Source organism: Mytilus galloprovincialis, chromosome 3 (genome assembly GCF_965363235.1).
Source record: "Mytilus galloprovincialis chromosome 3, xbMytGall1.hap1.1, whole genome shotgun sequence".
Taxonomy (NCBI): Eukaryota; Metazoa; Mollusca; class Bivalvia; order Mytilida; family Mytilidae; genus Mytilus; species Mytilus galloprovincialis.
Genome location: NC_134840.1, coordinates 85,348,624 through 85,371,569, shown reverse-complemented (window position 1 = coordinate 85,371,569; position 22,946 = coordinate 85,348,624). Strand labels below are relative to the sequence as shown.

The 22,946-nt window shown below is 32.4% G+C and overlaps 2 protein-coding genes across 2 annotated transcripts; both read right to left on the bottom strand.

The window, feature by feature from the left end:
* Positions 1-781: 781 nt before the first annotated feature.
* Positions 782-10,974, bottom strand: LOC143069216 (mammalian ependymin-related protein 1-like). The gene is made up of 5 exons (XM_076243746.1): positions 10,861-10,974; positions 6,615-6,649; positions 5,426-5,575; positions 2,622-2,887; positions 782-876 (listed from the first exon to the last, which is right to left on the bottom strand). The coding sequence occupies exons 1-5, from the start codon at positions 10,922-10,924 to the stop codon at positions 810-812; spliced, it is 582 nt and encodes a 193-aa protein (XP_076099861.1). The 5' UTR covers positions 10,925-10,974; the 3' UTR covers positions 782-809.
* Positions 10,975-12,396: 1,422 nt separating this feature from the next.
* Positions 12,397-15,622, bottom strand: LOC143069215 (mammalian ependymin-related protein 1-like). The gene is made up of 4 exons (XM_076243745.1): positions 15,548-15,622; positions 14,737-14,886; positions 13,388-13,656; positions 12,397-12,584 (listed from the first exon to the last, which is right to left on the bottom strand). Exons 3-4 carry the CDS (start codon positions 13,588-13,590, stop codon positions 12,512-12,514), a joined length of 276 nt encoding a protein of 91 aa, XP_076099860.1. The 5' UTR covers positions 13,591-13,656; positions 14,737-14,886; positions 15,548-15,622; the 3' UTR covers positions 12,397-12,511.
* Positions 15,623-22,946: the final 7,324 nt, after the last annotated feature.

Sequence of the window (22,946 nt, the reverse complement as noted above, 5' to 3'; positions counted from 1 at the left end):
CGATTTACCAACTGTAAAAAGTAGAATAACAAAAGAACCGAACTCAAAGGAAAATTCAAAACGACAAGCTCCACATCAAATGGCAATTTCAGAAGATCAAACACACCAAACCAATGGAATACAACAGTTAGAACAGGCATTTATTTAAGCAGAAAATGGTCAATTAAATCTAGTTTTAAAGCTCCTTATTGGTCGTATATATCTTCAACTGCTGGTACATTCTTGCATCTGCTTTCACATATTCCGCTTTGAGAGTTCCTGATGTAAAAAACTCATCCAGGGGGATGGTGCACAAAATTTGATAACAGAACATGTTGTTTTTTTTTTTTTTGTTTTTTTTTTTTTATCAAAACCAAAGTACCTACTGGCGATCGAACACTGGAATGCTGGCATAATAAACTATTGCTACACCAACTGTAAAAAGTAAAATTTAAAAAATACCGAACTTCAAAATAATATTTTATAATATAATAATGAAAGTCCCTTCTCATATTGCAAAATCAAAAGCTGAAACACATTTAACGAATGGAAAACAACTTTCATACTCCTGGCGTAGTACATGTACAGGCGTTTCCTTATGCAGAAAATTGTGGGTAAGGCCTGGTTTTATAGCTGGCTAAATCTCTCACTTTATGGACGATAAATAGATCCTTTTCATTTCGATTTAAATAGGTCAGGTGAAGAACCGCTGCAGAAATTAAAATACCTCAAAACAAAATACCAAATTTTAGATGGAAATACTGTTATCATAACACTAATGTTTATGCATTATTAAGATAAATTTAAAAAGAAAAGATTTCAATTTAATATTAATTACACTCCGATGGTGGCGTGAAAACACTTTCATCGTTTATTCCAAGATTTATGTCGAAGTACCTGTAAAAGATAACAATTATTGTAAGATATACATTTGGAAATAATCTAGATAAAGGAATAAGGTCAGAATATCATTTTTCCAAAATGTTATTACTTTTTTTTGCAATTGATGTATGGTAAGCTCTTAATTGGTCAAAATTAAATGCATGCATGGCGTAAAATATTGCCGATCTTTGATTTTTCAACTTTCAATTGAAACTTTTACTAAATTCCACTTAATATCTAATTATAACTTCTGATATTATTAACAATTGTTCTTACTCTTGTCTTAAAATTAAGGATAACTTTATTTCATATTAGAAAGATGTCATATACGAATTATTGTCACCTAGGCGATATTCCCTTGTCTATTCAATTTAAATTCGGATGAGAAAAGTAAATATCAACGTTAAACTTTATGAAATTACTGATTGCGATCTGCATTCCAAGAGTTTTGGTTCTGATTATAATAGTAAAGGATGTTACTATGCACAAAAATATAAAAAAGAAGATGTGGTATGATTGCCAATGTGACAACTGTCCACAAGAGACCAAAATGACACATACGTTTACAACTATAGGTCACCGTACGGCCTTCAACAATGAGCAAAGCCCATACCGCATTGTCAGCTATAAAAGGCCCCGATATGACAATGTAAAACAATTCAAACGAGAAAACTAGCGGCCTTATTTATATTAAAAAAAAATGAACGAAAAACAAATATGTAACACATAAACAAACGACAACCACTGAATTATAGGCTCCTGACTTGGGACAGGCACATACATAAATAATGTGGCGGGGTTAAACATGTTAGCGGGATTCCAACCCTCCCCATAACCTGGGACAGTGGTATAGCAGTACAACATAAGAACGAATTATAAAAATCAGTTGAAAAAGGCTTAATTCATCAGATGGACAAAAATACAAGTAGACGTGGCCGGGTACTTATACATCCCGACAACAAAAAGACAGCAGGAACAGATCTGAGAGTACTCGCAGTTATCTGACAGCTTGTTCAAAGCCACTTACAACTGATAAAAAAATCATGCATCTAAGACTAAACTATCAATCCGTACACATCCAATATCCAATGGATTTAGTGTAAAGACGTCATAAACAGTCGGAGAAAAACATGACCTTGTGAAATGCCAAGTTAAAGGTATCGACAGATTGTAGATCCATGAATGTGTATATGTAACAAAAAGGCTGTTTGAGATGTAGATATCATCTTAAACTATCATCATAACGGATTTTTCAGTAAATCATCCAGAAAACTGATTCGGACGCACACAACAAGAAGTTTAATTTATTGGGTTGTAGTTTTGCACCACTGTACAGATTTGGAGAAGTTGAGCGTTCACAAACATTTTTTTCACCTCGGCACATTCTATATATACCGTCTTCGCTTGGGAGCCTGTGGTTCAGTTGATGCCTGTCTTGTTTGTTTTACGTTTAATGGTTTGTCATAAATCACGACGTTGATTTTTTTCTTTTGAATTGTTTTACATTATGTCATGTAGGAGCTATACAGCATAAGGTTTGTATATTTTCGAAGGTCGTCAGGTGACCTTCAGATGCTTACATATATGTCATTTGGTTTCTAGATAGTTGTCTCATTAGCAATCATACCACATCTGCTTATTTCATTTTCGATAATTTGTGACATGATAACAGATTGATCCTGTATAAAGAAAAAGAATGCTACTGGAATAAGATCAGTACTAAATTTTGAAGAAATATTATTCTAAGTTGTTTTACTCACGTTGACACGATGGTACTTGATGGAGGTATGTAATGTGTATACTGAACAGGGACACAGTCAGTAGTTAGTACAACAGAGAATCTGTTGTCATATACTGATGTTTCCCAGTCTTGTATATCCAAACTCTGTCCAGAGATAGCATGAATACCGAAGGATGCAAATCCATTGAAGGTGGCATTTGGTGGAATTCCTACAGACATGAAAGGTCGTGTAATTGTGGACACGTTACATTTTCTTGTTGCTAGGTTGATTCTATACTCCTTTTTCTGCAAATCAATTATGAAAATGTATATTATTTTATAAATAAAAGAACAAAAAAGCGCACTTGTTTGTAAATGATTTTTACAACTCCAATTTACCAATGAAATTATTTCAAATGTGATGTTTTACTCTACGATAAATATATGTGCAAAACTAAGAAATAATACTTTCTTTCAGCAGCATCGACCGATACCATCGCCAAAGAATGGTAAGCCTTGTGAGTATACATCAGTTAAGTAGTCAGTGTTGTGGTATGACGTATAACATCTATAATACTAAAATTACGAGGTCCAATTTGTCAGCCGTCATCACGTAAAAACGACGAATCACAGAATTCAACTTTATATATAACTAATATAGTACAAAGGTGTAGATTAAAAATTACACCACTCCAGGCCCTTTTGTTTTCCACGTAATTAATATTGCCAATAATTAAGAAGTTCCGGGTCGAGTCCGCTACCGATACCAATAGTATATTCACCTGTTACCTATTACCTTATCTGTACGTTCCGCATCTGACAGGCGCACCACCAAACGTTGTATTCAGGATTAATATGCTATATACACGGGTCATAACCACAGGGTTGACACTACTAAACTGTCAAATTGTTACCTATTGTAGTATTTTAATCAGTAAGACTTTCTAAGATAACAATACGAATACTTAAAATCTGGACTAAAAATAAGGTGTATAGGTACAGTTTTCAATTTGTTAGTGGGCATGACATAAAACAGCGAAGCAAAGAATTCAACTTTATTTATAACTTACATAGGACAATGCTGTTGATTAAAAAAATACTCCATTCCAGGCCCTTTTGTTTTCCAAATAATTAATATTATTGTTTCAGTTCGACGGGTTCAAAGTTGAACAGAAAGACATGAAAGCAAAGAAAAACTGTGTATCTTATAATCGGCATGACTTCATCAGATGACAATACTAATACTAAAATAAGGCTTGCGCATAGTTATATACTTTAATTCAGTCACGGACCCGTGATATCACGGGTGTGTTCTAGTATTACTAAATAATCCGTTGATAAAATAAGAAAATTACAAAGAATTTAAGATTTTAACTCAATACGGCAGAATTAACCTTAACTGAATATATATCTTGATATCTATATCATTAACGGAAAGCTTAATACTAAAATTTATGATAAAAGAGATGATTTTTCATTTCCTATCGTTAATTATCCATTTTTAGATGGTGACGTTCCCTTGTCACCACCTTACGGTGTTTATATATCTCAACGTGTACGGTTCGCTCGTGTGTGTAACAACGTTTTAGATTTTAACAACAGAAATTTATGTATTACTGAAAAATTATTACACCTGGGTTTTCGATATCACAAACTAGTCAAAACTTTTCCTAATTTTATCATATGTACAAGGACATAATTCGTAAATATAGCTCAGCATGCAGACTTCTTATACTTCAGGAATTTCACATTCAATCTTTTATGGTAATATTCTTTATAAAGCACAAAAATGTCAGTATTCACCTCAGAAGCTAATTTTATTTATTTTTCTTTTGTTACATCTTCTGACATCAGACTCGGACTTCTCTTGAACTGAATTTTAATGTGCGTATTGTTATGGGTTTACTTTTCTACATTGGCTAGAGGTATAGGGGGAGGGTTGAGATGTCATAAACATGTTTAACCCCTCCTCTTTTTTCGCCTGTCCCAAGTCAGGAGCCTCTGGCCTTTGTTAGTCTTGTATTATTTTTAAAATCTAGTTGAGAATTGTAGAAAATTGTATGGTTATTCATCCTTTATCATATTGTGTGGTAATAATCTTGTATCTTGCTGTATGGTTATTCATTTGTATATAGTTTTGTGGATATTCATTTGTTTATAATTTTATGGTTATTCATTTGTAACTTATTTAATAGTTATTCATTTGAACCTATTATATAGTTATTCAATTGTAAATTGTATGCATGTGTATATCTATTCATACCGTATATGATTGTATGGCTATTCATTTGTATTTTTAAATTGAATAAGGTCAGTCATTTGTATCTAATATTGTGGTTATTCATTTGTATACACTGTGTCTTGTTGTATTTTTACAAATTTGAATCTCATTGTGTGATTGTTCATGTATTTATGATTGTTTGGTTATTCATCTGTACATTTAATCGCATTGTATAAATAATGTTACTCATTTAATCTTTTATATAAGCTTTGGATTTTACATATTTTTGGCCACGAGCATCACTGAAGAGACATGTTTTGTCGAAATGCGCATCTGGTGCTGAAAAATTGGTACCGTTAATGTTATTAAATCTAATTTTTATATGGCTGTTAAATACTTTATAAATGCATGTTTATTCATTATTTTCTGCTGTATTGTTATTTGTTTGTATACTGTAATTATATGGACATTCATTTCCAAATTAAGTGTATAACAATTATTTTATCCAATGTGGTTTATCGTTTCTCGGGTCATCTCAGTGTATGGTTTAAGAATATAACCCACCTATGACACGCAATGTTTTAAAAAGAACTTGTTACCTCATGGCTGTAAGCATGACTTACAGTTTGGTGTAGATAAATCACTTCATACATTGCTTGCCCTGGTTTAGGTATTAATGGAGAATCAGATATCTCTCGGACTCTTTGATTGGTTTCATCGTAACTAATTTTAACTCTTTCATTCTCTGGTTGTACAGAGCTTCCTCGAGCGACCTGTTTATGATAATACATAATTTAACAAATAGATATATAAGAACACCACTTTAGTTCTGTGATTCTTGATTTAATTATATAGAGGATGGTGGTAATGTTGTGCTTTGTAATAAGGCACTAACGACAATTGGGAACAGCAAGCAAATGTGAATTCAGACGTCCCACAAGATACGATTATTTGACCAATATTATGTGTATCCCATATTAATGATCTTCCAGACTGCGTCCAATTTCAAGTAGGATTTTTTGCATACAATTGCTTGCTATTTCGACAAATAAAGCCCACAAAAGACTTTAAATCGGATAAATTGAACTTTTAGATTATCACTTGGAACCCTTAGTTCAAGAGTTTTTTTTTCAAGCATCAATCTTCTTTGAGGTGAATCATGATGGGAAATGCAAGTTCTGAAATGTCGAAACAACTTACATACTCTGTATGCAAGCGTTACTTAAATGTTGATACATAGAAATAGACAGCTCACAATCGGAAACCTGAAATCGTCATTGTCTTTTTCTTTACACAATTAGTCAGTTTTACTATTAACAATCATCATTTATCAATTTCAAGAGGGATTCAAAGATATGAGGCAGACTGACCTGCATCTGTGGTATTTATGATTCATAATTTCAAGTTCGATTTCATAGATATTTTTATCATATCCATTAGAATTTGAAGTATATCGTAAGAAGACATAGTTTCTGTAAAAGAACGTGAAATACACCTAGCTTATTTCTTCATTTTCAATAATAACTGAATATATTGAAATCTGTTCAATTTCCTACCTAAAACCAACACATACAATGAATTCCCAATACAAGAACTAGTACACAATAGTAGAACAAAACGCCCACTTACAATATATATTTCTATTTCTAATTTACAAGAAAATACCTTTCGAGTACTAGAACATACATTTGTTGTACTTTCCTGGATACTTGAGAAACTTCTATTCATGCTATAGGTGAATGTGAGACTACAAGAAAAAGTCTTTCAAGTAACATTATGTATACTAAAAGTTAATTATCTTTTGTAACTTACGCGATGAATTTTGCCTTCCCATTGCTTTGGTGGATCTAAAAAACAGAATGACAGTTTTTGTAAGTTGGTTTATGATGTAACATAAAAAGCAAAATTTCAAAAAGTACTGAACTCCGAGGAACATTAAAAATGGAAAGTCTCTAATCAAATGGCAAAATCATAACCTCCAACACATCAAACGAATGGACATTATACTTTAATTTGAAACGTTTCTTGTTTGTTATCATTATTTTAATGGTTATTGTTAATATACATATTTAGAGCGTACAATGTTCTACGTCAGACCTTCAAATTTTGAAGAGCAAAATATATTAAAATATTGATGATCAAAACTTAAAACGACATTAACTAAAGAGTAGCAAAAAAGGTGAAATTGTGGTTGTCATTGACCAAAGTCAGCCTTCAAATCCATCATAACTTAAAAACGAACATTTAAAAAGCTGTAATAGTATTATGATTTAGAAAAGTATTCGAAAGTTTTAATCACTTTTAAACCTTTTTTAATTTCTTCGAACTTCAGGATTTGATATCCCATTACAATGGTATTCAGGGTCGAAATAGTGAGCTTTTGTATATAGCAAGGATTTTATAAATGTTGATAAAATGCTTTTGAAAACAAGTTCGCTAAAAATGCCCTTTATTCAGTCCAAAATGTAAGTTTCCCAAATATGGTAACTTCACTCACAATTTATCATGATAAGAGATAATATTTTAACTTGATACTGTGAATTGGCTCTCTCTATAAATAAGATATAACACTGGTCTTGATATGTAGCAAAATGTGATGTTCATTTGGTAATTTGTAGCTCATAATTAATAACTATGAAATTAGAATTTGTTCGGAAGAGGAAGATTTAGTTTTAAACTAAAACGTAATGTCGGTCAAACATATTGGCTTCAAATCGTATGGGGTAAACAAAACTAATAAAAGAGCTTGATTCAGCTTCAGGTTTTCAATTTATCGAAGGTACTAGGATTGTAATTTAATATGTCAGACGAGCGTTTGACGGTCTTCATAAAACTCGTCAGCGACGCTAAGTTTAAAATAGTTATAAAACCAAAAGAGTACAAAGTTGAAGAACATTGAGGACGAAAAATTCCAAAACATTGCGCCAAGTACGGATTAGGTAGCCTATGCCTGGGATAAGAAAACCTTAGTTTTTCGAAAAATTCAAAGTTTTGTAAACAGGACATTTATAAGTATGACCATATAATTGATATTCATGTCAGCACAAAAGTGCTGACTACTAGGTTGGTGATACCATCGGAAACGAAACGTCCACCAGCAGTGACATCGACCAAGAGGTGTATCCAGCTATTTTGAAAAGTCGTTCACCAATGGACATTTTTTCATATTTTTTCTGTAGACTTAGCTTTGATTCTTTATAACCATATATTGTCAAGCTTGACTATTCATAATTGTTTCTCAGTCACTCAAAGTACGACGCTGTCCCATACCCTGAACCTGCTGACCTTGTTTGTTTACCATCAAATTCCAATGGCGTCAAAATCACTTGATGTATTAAATCGTTTTCTCCAATCAAATTGCTTGTCAATTAGGTGATTTTTTTTCAGTCTAAGGCAATTATATTATTTGTTTGTGGGATATCGCTATCGACATCAATGGAATTCTGTATAAATATTTACCTACAGTTATGATTGTCAAAATATTATAATAAGTCAATTTGTTTTTCTATGAAAAATAGATGTTTATTGTTTTTTATTTACTTACTCTATATTCCTGAACAAAATTATGGCATGAACATCGTTTTCTCATATAGTTTTCATTTCATTTTGGATGGGCCTTTTTCGCGGGAAAACCGCGCAAGACGTAAGGTGCTTGTCATTTTGAAATTCCTTTAAAATACGATTTGCTTGACCTGTATTGTCTGCCACCAGATTGATGACGCTGAATGGAATGTACACCAAGCAATGGAGACCGGAAGTGGGATTTTGTGGACATTCGGAAGTCAGGTTTGAAACGGCCATTAGAAAATTGACATCTTTGAGAAATGCTTTAGAATAACAACGAAAACTCGCCTTTAAAAATGTTTTTTCTATTCAAAAGAGTAGAAAAAACGTATTCTGCACTAATTGTGTACACTGGTAGTAGCGCAGTGACGTCAATGCGTAGTTTCCCTGTGTGGTAAGTTCAAACACAAACACCGAACGAACCAACAAGATGAGCGATTTTAGACTACGGTCGGATAAATAGTTATCAAAGGTACTAGGATTATAATTTAATTCGCCAGACGCGCGTTTCGTCTACATAAATCGCATCAGTGACGCTCAGATGAAAATAGTTATAAAGCTAAAACAAATACAAAGTTGAGGAGCATTTAGGACACAAAATTCCAAAAAAATGTTTTAAATACGACCAAGGTAACCTTTGCCTGGGATAAGAAAATCTTTTTATTTTCTCCCGAAAAATTAAAAATATAGCAAATGAGTTTTTTCATCCTTCCGAAGCATCTACTGTAATGCGGTTACATTGTACAAGCAAGTAGTTATACTCGTATTAATATTAAGATAAACTGTTGATGTTTTATATGTTCGAATAGTTATAAAAAAAGTCTTCTGTAAATAATATTTATTTTCATGTTTTTGAGGTTGTTTCGATCTAAAAAATCTAAGGAATCTATATAGTTATCAAAGGTACCAGGATTATAGTTTAGTACGCCAGACGCGCATTTCGTCTTCATAAGACTCATCAGAGACGCTAATATCAAAATATTTATAAAGCCAAACAAGTACAAAGTTGAAGAGCATTGAGGATCCAAAATTCCAAAACATTGATGCCTGGGATAAGAAAATCTTTAATGTTTTACCCGAAAAATTCAAAATATAGAAATAGAGTTTTTTCCTCCTTCCGAAGCATCTACTGCAATGCGGTTACATTGTGCAAGCAAGTAGTAACGTGTTTGTGATCACTTGTATTAATATTAAGATAAGCTGTTTATATTTTTAATATGTTCGAAAAGTTGTGAAAAAGCTTTCTGCAAATAGTATTTATATTCATGTGTTTAATGTTGTTTCGATCTCAAAAATCTATGGAATATAAGCATTTCGATTTTCTTGTAATATCGCATTGGTACTCTTTTGTTCATTTTAAGTTATGCGTACGTTGCATGTACATCGAAAGACACCCCTTAAGGAATGTAACAAGCTGTAAGACCATTAACAAATATTGATAAAAAGCGAAAAGTGGTTATCCCACTTAAAGGTATGCACAATCCACTGCATAGAGTCTGAAATTCTCTCAACTCATTTCAACGTTTCCAGTTTTAGAGGATATTTTTGTGCATTAATCATAAGTTTGTCTGTTTTGTAAGTTACTTTAAAAAAAAAAGCAGTCGTATAAAGCTCGATTACAAAATTTTCATCGTTCTAAGAGCAATCTATGAACCCTTCTTTAGTCATTTTTGTACGAATTTTTCAAACTTCAATTGTATAAAAACTACAGATATAATGAATAATAGAGATAGGCCATTTAGTACATATACCAAGGGGAAACTTGACGGAAAGCATACTTATTTACTGTTTCATTGCATTTACTAGAAAAGGAGTACTTTGTGGCAAATAAACCAAGATTTTTATAGAAAATCCACAGCCTTTAATAGAGAGATTTTCGTTATAAAATTTGAAACATAGATTACTCACTTGCTTTTCTATGATGTGCTAGTGTTTATTTTCTACTAAATGTTCTAACCAACCTGTAAATTCCAAAATACCTCGTGCTGAGTCACTAAAGTCGAGCGCACCCTAAAAGGTGTACTTAATTTGGTCCATATTTTTATCTGTTTTAACCAATAACTACATTAATAAACTTGTTTTCAGGAAATCAATTCTAGCACTGCATGCAATAATCTTATATCTATCAGTCATCAAATTGCCAAATATGAGAGTACAAGGATAAAGGCCCGTTGCGGATCCAGAAATTTTCATAAGTGGGGGCCCACTGACTGACCTAAGAGGGGGCCCGCTCCAGTCACGCTTTAGTGATTCCCTATATAAGCAACCAAATTTTTTCCCCAAAAAGGAGGGGCCCGGGCCCCCTGGGCACCCCTAAATTAGGCTGTGGATTTTCTATAAAATTCCCATATGTTTAGCATTGAATCAACACAAGGGTACATAATCGATATCTTGCAATTTCACTTCGTCAACTTGTTGTCAAAAAGAAAATATGTGAATCATCTTAAAACATACGAGAACAAAGAAACATTAAATCCAAAAACATCAAACTTACCGCATCGAGTCGGAATTTGAGCCTGTGCAAGAACAAAACAACAAAGAGCTACGAAAAGTTTCATGGTTATTGATATCACAAGTCGGTCATTACCCGATATAATGTCATATGACCTGACGAATTATTTATCGAATCCTTAGTACATAATAGAAATGCAAGTACAGATAATGGTATTAATTTTGGTCCACATGCAAAATTGTAATTTTGAAAAACAATTTGAAAGTAGCACATTTAAGAATCGTGTACGTCATTAGGTAAATGTTAACATATTTCGTTTAGTTATTGGTTGAAAATATGTATTTCAAACTTCATGTTCCAGTTCAAATGAAGTTGTCCTCTGATGAATTTTATAAGTTGTTTTAAGTGCATCAATGCAATTCACGTTCATGTTAATACATATAAACTTTATATCAGGTACATCTTCGTGTATGAATCAAGTAGGACATGTGAAATGCTATACTATTTTTTTTTTCTTTAGCCGCTGCTTTAAAGTTTTGTATTAAATAGTTTGGCTTTGTCTTGGCCTTTTTAAACCTAGCATATATTCTCAAAAAACAATGTGGCAATACACATCACTTTATGTCATAGAGATAACATTCAAGAAAAAACAAAAGAACCAAACACTATATTATGAGAACACACATGTGTCTATACGATATGTCAAGCTCCAACTTCAGCCAAGTTGTTAATGAATTTACAATGACTACCGGTATCAATTTTAATTTTTAGTTTCTCAATTTAGTTTGTGTTTTCTTTTACTGATCATCTTGCTATCGGTGATATAATTAAAATCCATTTATATCATCAGGTCACTTGTATCATAGACTTCCCTTTTCATTAATAGAACTTTTTTTATATATGTTGTCGTTTTGGCGAAGAAATACTTTTCAATAACATTAGCGGTACCAATTTTCTTACATGACCAAAGGGAGCATAAAAGTATTAGCCAACATCCATCAACTTCGCCCCTTATTTCTTGATAATTTCTTAACAACTTATCAACAACGAAGATTCGAAGAAAAGTAAATCGTTGTAATACCAAAGCGCGAATACTGATCTGCTAATATTCTCGAGGAATAGCAGCTCAGTGCTAGAAAAGAAATGTAAGAAAGCATAAATTTGCTGCGTTCAAAACACAGACAATATTTTGAGAGTAATAATGTGTAGTCATTGTTTTTAACTTATTAACTTATTAACCTATTGAAACACGAATCCTTTTAAACAAAACTAGGATTGAAACCTTTATAATGCCTCCACCAAGTCTGCTAATGAGATGCAGTTATACATATATAAAAGGTCCTTAAACTAGATTGAAAATACTACTTTAGCTAATGGCTCTTAAAATCCTTAAACCAACGTGGATTTTTCAACTGAAGCGCCAAAATGTACAGTCAGTTGAATATGAAGCCCTTTCAAAAATTAACCAAATTAGCATCCGGCCGTCCATCTAATGACATCTTATGCAAAACACAACAGCTTTTTGTTATTGAAACAAATGAGTGTCGGGAAAAGGTAATAAATCAACAAGATCAAGTGTAAAACTTCTAAAACAGAATATCATGTTTTGATATTAGTTCAGAATATTTTTGGAAACAAAACTGTCATCATAAGACTCATTGTTTTCGAACTTTTATAAAGTAAGGTTTATAATTTATTCTTGGTTACACTCTGTTGGTGGTGTGAATACACTAACATCTCTTATTCCAGCTTTTATGTCGAAGAACCTGTGAAAGAAAAAGTATTGTAAGAAATTCATTTCCAAATACTGTAATCTATAGGTGTATTACTGCCTATACGTTTATTTTGGCATTGTACAATGTCTTGTTTCCTAGATTGTTAATGATGTCTTTACACGAACTCCATTTTATTTATACTGATATGTATACTTTATCTTATATACATGATTGTTTAATTAGTTTATATTGGCTAGCTTTCAGTTACTGCAAATACAATCAGACCGGTCTGTTTCTTTAGTCGTGTTATTAGATTTGTTGTAGTGTAGTCCGATGAGTAAAGTTCTTTTCAAAAGATTTCTTATTTAGAGTTGTTACACTACTGTCCCAGGTGATGATAGGTTGGGCACAGGCTATAGTCTTTAACCCCGTTAGATTTTATATGTGCCTGTCGAAAGTCAGGAGCCTGTAATTTTGTGGTTGTCGTTAATTGCTGTATATCATTATTGTTTTTCGTTTGTTTGTTTCCTTTTTTAATTGTTCATCATTTTCTCATGTCGTTTTTTGCTTTTTATTGAAGGCCGTACGGTGACTTATAGTTGCAAAAACAAACACTCTGACGGATAGTTGTTTCATTGGTAATCACCATATTTGTATATTAGACTTGGACTTATTTACTTACAAGTATTCTTGTTTTAACAGGAGATACGTATTTAAGGAACGGAAACCATACCATTTTGTTTTGTTAATTGAGCGTTGTATAGTGATATTACATAGGTTATTTCCATGTCACGACCCCAAAATAAAAGCAGAAAGAAATATCGAGGTGCCAAATTATAAAACGTGAAACTTACGATGACACGACGAAAGTTGATGGTGGCGTGTAATGTGTATGTTGAACAGGAACACAGTCAGGACTTGTAACAACGCCATAGAACGTTTCTGTTCCTGATGTAAATTTCCAATCTTGTACATTAAGACTCTGGCCTGAGATACCAGCAGCACCTACAGTTGCAAATCCTTCGAAGGTAGCATTTGAAGGTACGCCATTCGGCATGAAAGGTCTTGTTAAGGTGGTTACATTACATTTTCTTGTTACAAGGTTAATTCTATACTCCTTTTTCTGCAATGAAATAAAAAACAATGAGAATGTAAATGACGAATTTGTCAAGGAGACAACAAACTGACCAAAGGACAGAAGAAAAAAAACGAAGGCCACCAATGAGTCTTCAACACAGCGAGAAAATCACGCACCCGGAGGATGATAATACTGACTTCAACAGCTAAAATCAATCAACGAAATTAATTCAGATGAAATGTTACATTTATGTTTTGATACATTTGCCCAACTAAGACCTTTGGAATTGCTATTATGCTTAATTATGACAGCATATAAACCATTGCTGATATTTCTACTTTTATTATTATTAGAAAGAAAAAAGTAAAGTACTGAACTCAGAGGAAAATTCAAAACGGAAAATTCAATTTCAAAAGCTCAAACACATCAAAAGAATGGATAACAACTTTCATATTCATGACTTGGTACAGGCATTTTCTTATGTAGAAAAAAAAATAACAAAAAAAACGACTCCGAGAAAATATAAAAGGCAAAATCAAAAGCTCAAACACATCAGACAAATGGATAATAACTGTCGTATTCCTGACTTGCAATTGGGGACAGAAGAAAATGCTGGATTTATCATTAAACCTGGTTTTATAGCTAGCTAAATTCCATTTTATTGAAAACGATGTGTGACTAAATAAACAGACATAATAGGTAAAATGTCAAAAATAGGGGTACTGCATTCAACATTTTGTTATAATCTTTATCACTGTGACTATAAAAAACAAACAAATATGTTTCAAAGATGCCCAAAAAGGCATATAGACAAAGCACATTAGCAAAAATGAAAGAAAAGAATACAAAAATCTACAATAGCACAAAAACACAATGACGGGTTGTATAAGTTTAGAGCCACATCATACGTATCAAAGAAACACAAAAAAGGGGAAATCGCAAATAGGAGTAATTTTGAATTAAAGTTCCTGAAAGTAATTTTTCTTATTGTAATTTTTGGAAATCTTATTCCATAGCTTATCCTTTTCGTCATTGTATGTTTTATAGATATAACATAATAAGACAACCACAACTTTTTTCATCGGTCAAACACTCTTTTATCTCATGAATAAAAGTATAACTTACAGTTTGATGAAGATAAATAACTTCATACGTTTCTTGTCCTGGTTTTGGTGTAAATGAATATTCAGTTATTTCTCTGACTCTCTGATTGGTTTCATCGTAACTAACTTTGAGTCTTTCATTCGCTGGCTTTACAGCAGTGCTTCTATCAACCTGTAAAACACAGCCAAATCTAAAAACTTTCTTATCTTTCTTTATTTTTCTGCATTTTTGTGGGTTTTTTCTTTGCAATATCACGAACTTATATCTTAAATTTACTGTTTCTTACATTGATATATATTCTACAATAATGTATTTTGCCGCCATATTTGTGGAAGGCGACATCAACTCCTTTAATGCAGGTCTGTCTCTCTTTGATACACATTTCTTTGTTTGTTTTATTGTTTGTTTTTTCGTATTGTTTTTTTATGGAGGTTATTTTGTCATGTTTTGTCATTATAAAATTTGATTCTTGTACATAAGACATAAACAAATAAGTTAATAGTTATCAAAGGTACCAAACTTACTATTATAAAGTAAGTTTAACACCCTTCATTTCAAGTGCCTGTCAAAAGTCACTCCAGTCTCTTGTTTTACATTTGCTAAGCTGTATTTGGCAAAACCTTTCAGCATTTGAAGACAAGAGGCACTTTTGACTCACTAAAATTTAATCCTGATAACATTGTGTCAAATTGTATTACACAACAATGTATAAGGAAAATGGGTTTCAATTCAATTAGAAAATAAAATAAATAATTCATTGGTATCTAATTCGCATGTCTATTGTGTCTCACAAACACACACATTAGTACTTCGCTTATCAATTATAACTTACACGAAGAATGTTGCCTTCCCATTGCTTTGGCGATTCTGGAATTTAAGATATATAATTTCAGTTAGATGGTATATAATAATATATATTATATGTTATATAACAACGTTTTCTTCTTCGTATTTGCTATGATCGTTTTTATTCTTTGAATTGCTTAGTTTCAGAGCAAACAATGACAATCGTCGTAGATCAAATTCATTCAAAATAAATAAAAGGAATACAAACAGCAGAATTATTAAACTCGTCATATTAATTGCCGAAAAGTACCTGCTAATTCCTTGGGAATTAAAAGAAGGGTTGTGCATGCATATCAGGAGATGTATACCCTGTGGATGTACCAGGTCTTGCTCCTTTTCGAGTACATGCAAGTTATTGTTTGTCATCTTGCGTTTTCTATTTCATATCGATTTACTAGATTTGAACATCATTAAACTACTGTTGCTGTAATTTACTCTATTACATAATATATACAAACACATATTTTGCAATCTGTATTAGTTTTATTATTTTAATCAGAAATGAAAGATTTTGACCCCCTCTCGGCTTACTTATCTACTCCAGGATTACTGATTTCATATCCAGTCAACAATGTTATTTCAGGTCAAAATGAGATTTGATGATTACACAATTCAAATATTAAAGATGGTATATATTAACAACACACTTATGGATACAGTTTTCATTGACATTAGCCAATTTAAAATGCTCTAGATTTAGTACAAAAAGATCACGTTAAAACAAATTTACAATCTTCATTCACAGTTGACCTCGGTAAGAGACAATACAGTAAAACCTGTATATAAGAGTAGCCCTTGGGACTAAAGAAATTTTACCTACAAAGAGAGATGACTTTTAATTAGGTTCAAAAAGTATAGTTATTGTTTCATCAAGACACGAAAAGGCTGCCTTTGACAAGACAGGTTTAACTATTGGTGTGTCTTTTATGGCAGGTTTGAATGTATTCAAATTTTATTTGGAAATTGGCATTATTTATACAGTTATAAGACATAACACTATGATTGCAGTAAACCATGATGTTTTCCCCTTTCGTTGGTACTTGGTCACTCATATTTCATAATCATTATCTGTTTGCTATAAAACATGGAAATATTGAGTTTTATTTTTGATTATGAGTTTTGAATTCAATTTTTTTGTTATTAAAAAAAGCATACAAAAAAGGTCTTGACACAGGTTCACTTTTTCAGAATTTGTGCAACGAGTTGATTACTCTTGCGAAGCACCTAACGTATTGACAGGTTGTATTGCACTAGTTTTAACGTTTATGTGTAAACTGGTGTTAACATTAAGGTAAATTGTTAATCTTTTTTTATAGACGATAAGTTTACCTGCAAAAGATTTCTGATATTTGGAAAAACTTTGTCTCTACCTTTTTTGGTGTTGTCTCGATTTCGTACAATCAATTGATATATTTTTCGTTTCTTAAAACATAGTAGCTTTGGTACTCCTCTAACATTTTTGGAGTCAGTAGTATTATAGCTAAATACACTTTAATGTAGTGGGTGCAAATAAACGTTGAAGATAGTTATCAAAGGTACCGTGCTTATAATTTAAAACGCCACACGCGCGTTTCGTCTACACAAGACTCATCAGTGAAAACAAGAAACAAAGTTTGCATAAAATATGAAGAGTTTTTTGTGCTATGCACCAACCAATGCATAGCGTTTGAAGCCATTTAACTCTGTTAAAATCTATCCAACGTTAGAGGCCTGGGGTGGCTACGCATTTTTTTTTTAGCGTTACACACTTTTTTTTTAATATATTTTATAACTTATGCTTTCGATATGTTTATAATAGGTTAATGGATTTTCATTTCAAGCCATCATGCTTTTAAAACATAATCATATGTTGCATAAAGATAGCTTGCTTTATCAACGCAATGATATCAAATTAACATTTTGTTATGTAATAGTGTTACTTATAACTGACATGACGACTCTTTTCATATCGGTAGATTCAATATAAAGAATAAAAAAAAAAATTTCGTAATTTTTATATATATGCATATAAAACTTACCACATGGCTTTGGAATTTGGGCCTGTGCAAGAACAAAACAACAAAGAGCTACGAAAAGTTTCATGATGATGGCTGCAACAAGTCGGTCATTCGCCAATATACTTTTATATGACCTGACAAATTTTATCTTATCTCAAGCATCCCTAGTACCCGATTGAAAACCAAGTACTTACCGTGGCCTTCAAATATTTTGGTCCATAGGCATTTTTTTTTATCTATGAACAACCAGACCTTATAATCTTAACGTTCTGGATTTTGCCTAATAATCTTTTCAAGATGTGATTTATAATATTTCCCAAATTATATTAAAGCTCTATTTTCATTTCTTTTAAATGGAAAAAAAAGCATTTAAAAAAAAATCAGAATCACTAGTTACTTCATTATAAAAATGAGAGTTGTTTGTCAATTGTTAAAATTATTGAGTAATTTGGTTTTTATTATCCTTTTGATTCAAATACATGTACTCTATAATGTGTTAAAATCAGACATGTTATTAGATAAATGTATACACATTTCCTTAAATTATTAATGAAACAAAATCTAAATTGAAAAGAAAACATATTACCTTTGATGGTTTTAGAAGTTAATTTTTTGGTCCCACAATAAAATTTACTTTTATCCATTCGTTTGATGTGTTTGAGCTTTTGATTTTGCCATTTGATTAGAAACTTTCCGTTTTGAATTTTCCTCGGAGCTCAGTATGTTTATGTTTTTACTTTGTCATATACTTATACCAAGTCTATTGCATCCAAGATTTACAACAATAAGGCCTTTAACCTCAAAAATGTAAAATCCAATACCTCCGGATTGTCATGTGAATCGTTTGAACACAATAATATATAGTTCAGATTGACATATTATTACTGGCGACTTTGGCATCGTTACCAATGACCAATTAAGAGAGTTGTTAGCCAAGGGACCAAACTATAAAATCCCCAGTCCCTCAACTTGAAAAATAACTTCGTACTGTGACCTATAGTTGTTAATTTTTGTGTCATTTTGTTACTTGTGGAAAGTTGTCTCAGCAATCATAACCACATCTTCTGTTTTATATTCAGGTTAGTAATCGATGCAGTTGAGGACCATGCTAGAAAATAGGTAAAGCGCGAACAAGACGAACCATAACTGGACACTTTGTCTTAATGAGTCAATGTTATTCGATTATGCATTCAGAAACGACGATGTACAAGAATTTCTAACCCATTCAAGAACCTGGAGGGGGTTGTTGATGATTTATCCTCTGTGCAAGACAAATATATCGTTGTTCCAGCAGATAAAGCCTCCAATAATATTGTCTACATATGTAAAAGCCATTATCTGCAATGTCTCACAAAAGAGCTTAGAATAAACAAAACAACAGGTAATCTTTCCTATTTTTTTAGCATCCTTTACAAAGGATGGAATTTTACAACATCACAAATACGTCCTTTTTCATTTGGTAAAAACTCCGTATAAAGAACGATACATAGCTTGATCATCAAGAAGATTACATTTCTTGCTTTGGGTTAGAAAATACAACGAAGATGCTGTTCTCAAAATGTTGGACCTTTTAGTCGACAGTGTATTTGTTGATTTTGGAGGATTGATATTTCAACAGACAGTCGGTATTCCAATTGGTACTGATTGTGCACATATTCTGGCCGACTTGATTTTCTTCTCAAAAAAGCAGACTTCATTCAGAACCTTCTAAAAAACAAAAAGAAAAAGAAACTTGCAAAATTGTTTAATTTTACTTTCAAATATACTGGTGATATACTATCACTGAATAACCCATATTTCAGTCAGTACTTGTTATCTCATATATCCCAGTGAAATTGAATTAAAGATACCACTGATACAAGAAGGACTGTTTCATACCTTCATTTTTTCCTCAAATATGACACAGATGGACGACTTCACACTAAAATCGGAATGATTTATCAACTTCCCATTTCTCAGCATGAACATACCCTTGGTGATTAAAATGCTTTTGGTACTTTTATGTCCTTTCATTTTTGTTTGTGATGTTGTCTTATGCATGTGGTGTATCGCTGTGCTATTGTAAAACTTGTTTGTCCTTCATTTTTTGTTTTGTGCTGTGCTTCTATTACTTTTTGTGTTTCTTCGTTAAATATTTGACGTTGCTCTGTACTTTTGTTTTTGGTGATTAAGAATAAAAAAAAACAATGTTGACTGCTGGAAACATGACATTTTTACCTATTATGTCTGTTTTGTTCACGCATCGTTGTCAACATATTGGAATATTGATGCGACTGTCATACAAGTGAGAGGTTTAGCTAGCTATAAAACCATGATTCAGTCCACCATTTTCTACAGAAGAAAATGCTTGTACCAAGTCAGGAATATGACGGTTGTTATCCATTCGTTTGATGTGTTTGAGCTTTTGATTTTTCCATTTAATTAGGGACTTTTCGTTTTGAATTTTCCTCGGGGTTCAGTTTTTTTGTGATTTTACTTTTTGCCTCGACGTATGGTGTTTACATATCTCTATTGATTCGTTATGCTCGTGCATGTTCACAATATATACAATTGAAAGACCGACTTCATCATCTTATTAAACAGAGCCTTTTCGTAGATATAAATTTCTTGTTTAGGGTTATAAGAACTCTTATTTTGTGAAGAACCACATTAAACCACACTGAAAATACAATGAAGCTGATACTATCAAAATGCTGGACTTTTTATTTAATCGACAATATATTTGTAGAGTTTGGAGGATTTATATGTTAACAGATAGTCTGTATTCCAATGGGTACTTAGTGTGCATTCCTTCTGGCCGACTTGTTTCTGTACTTGTATGGGACATAATTCATTTAGAACTTTCTAAAAGACAAAAAGAGAAAGCACCTTGCAAATACACAACACTGACTTCATATACAGGAGTGTGCTCCTTACGCAGAAAGTGCTCCAACAGAGTTATGTGGAGGAATGATTAAAAATTACATTCAGTAAATTTTATTGGCACCATCATGAATTGGTTGATCTATACGATGTGTCTGTGTCTAAACTAACTAATGCAATTCTTCGATTGTGGTTTAACATCTCGTCTGTCTGCTAAGTACAGAACGTGACCTATTCCTGAATATGACTGTTATAGCGAGTGTGAATTTGCATTGCTATACGACGCGTATCTTATACATCCAGTTTCTATTATGGTTTTTGTTGAATAATTTGTTATGTCTTGTCGGTTTTAGTCCAAATTATTATAAAATTACCTTTCAATACCTTCATTGTCATCAACTTTGTTTAGACTGGTATTGAGAAAATAATTATATAAGGTTCGAGATTGCATTTTCGTTACTTCAGTGCGTCACTGTTTTTGATGTCCTGTGGTGTCTGTCGTTGATGCAATATTTTCGTTATTTTTCTGTGGTCGGCATGTTGTGTCGAATATTATATCATTTGTTAGTGTGTTTCTCTGTGATTAGTGTTCTTGCGTTTATGTGTGCTGTATTTCTATCACGTAGTGTTGTCATGTTAGCGATATTTTTTTAACATGGTCATATAAGCGGGAGGTTCGGCCAGTCATTAAACCAGGGTCAACTATACATTTTTTTCTTCAAATGTCCAAGTTGGGAATATGGCAGTTGTTATTAAAGAGTTCATTTCTATGTATGTTGTACTTTAGTGTTCCCATTGATCCTTCCTGTTTTCCTCTTAGAGTTGATGTGTTTCCCTCAGTTTTAGTTTGTAACCCGGATTTGTTTTCTCTACATCTATTTATGACTTTTGAACGGTATAGTACTGTTGTCTTTATCTAAGTATGTATTCTAGATTACATTCCATTTACTCAAAAACTTGCTGAGAAAAAATATGGCGTGAAACAAAGAATCTTAGTTTATATAGAACTGTAAGAGAATCGTCAACCAATACAACAAATATTGTCTATGTAATGATATTCGATCTTCTGCTAATCATTGGAATATTATTTCCTATAATTAAAGAGTTTACACTAATGAATATTTTAAGTCTACGCCCCAAAACTTCATAAATAAAGAAATAGGATTGAAGGCTTCACTTTCTTTCTAGACTAGAACTAGAATTACAGCACGCTTTAGGAAACATATAGTAGTTTGATATGCGATGTTTTTCGGGCGCAATTTCTCAAAATCTTATTACTTTCAATGTAGTAGACGGTTGAATCGATGACCACTTTTTCCCATGGTATCGATCTTACACACATCTGACAACTTAAACTCTTGCAGACCTTCAACGATCTAAGTGTCGAATTAATCATTAACTACTAGTATGTTCTATTTGATTGTTCTGATATGGCTATAGAAGTTTCCCGCTGTACAATCTCGTAAATTGAGTAAACAAATAAAGGTAACAAACAAACAACAAACAGACAAAAAATCGTATGAACTCCTAAAATAGCATCGATATAGTAAGCGCCTCTTGTTACATATGTATCTCCATTTTATGAACCCATATTCCTGCTATATAAAAACAAATGATGGACCAGTGTTGAGACCAATTAAATGATGAACAGTATTAAAATAGAATGAAATTCAAAACAGTGTGGCTGTGGCCATTGATTGACACATTAAATTCATCCATTGACTAGGACAATTTACGTGAACGTTTGTCTGTAACGACCACTGTTCACGACGTACCTACGATAGACATTTAAACTGTGGGGTCACCAAAGGTTTTTTTAACGCCTTTAATTATAGAATAATTCGAAAAATTAATCAGGAATAACCTTTATGTTTTGATTTATATAATTGATATAAATCAAAACATCGTGTTATTCCTGATTAATTTTTCGAATTACTTTATTAAGGTGTTGAGAACCTTTGGTGACCCCATAGTTTAAGTGTCTTTAAAAAGTACATAGTGAGCAGTGGTCGTTACATACAAACGTTCACCTAAATTGTCCCAGTCAATGGATGAATTTAATGTGTCAATCAATGGCCACAGCCACACTGTTTTGAATTTTATTCTATAGATCACTAAGTACGCGGTAGTTAGTATCTGTGAAAGGATTAATACACCTCTAAGTAGCTATTAACAGTCAAGCAGTTTGTTTTGGGGGACTGTAAACGTAATTATTACAGTCACCTTCATAACATTTTATAATTTTCAAGTTAATCAAGGCTTTAAATCTTTCAGAGCGCTAAAGTAAACTTGTTCCTGAATTCCGTAACGGATACACGTAACCGTTATAGGCTGGGGCTAAGGGACATGTAACTACTACAAGTATTTAAAAAGAGAATACCGTAGTCGCTGTGATTGTATTTTCTATAATTTTAAATGATTTAAATTACGAAAGCAAAACCTTTCATGTTACAACCAATTAATCTGCGAAACGCTTCAGCATTATAGTTGCCAGATTTTTTTCTTGATACCAATAGCCTACACGCA

Coding starts and splice junctions, on each gene's coding strand:
- LOC143069216 (XM_076243746.1), bottom strand. CDS start 10,924: ATGAAACTTTTCGTAGCTCTTTGTTGTTTTGTTCTTGCACAGGCTCAA. Junction 6,650..10,860: donor TCAAATTCCGACTCGATGCG/GTAAGTTTGATG, acceptor TCTGTTTTTTAG/ATCCACCAAAGCAATGGGAA. Junction 877..2,621: donor TCAAGTACCATCGTGTCAAC/GTGAGTAAAACA, acceptor TATCTTTTACAG/GTACTTCGACATAAATCTTG.
- LOC143069215 (XM_076243745.1), bottom strand. CDS start 13,590: ATGCCGAATGGCGTACCTTCAAATGCTACCTTCGAAGGATTTGCAACT. Junction 12,585..13,387: donor TCAACTTTCGTCGTGTCATC/GTAAGTTTCACG, acceptor TTTCTTTCACAG/GTTCTTCGACATAAAAGCTG.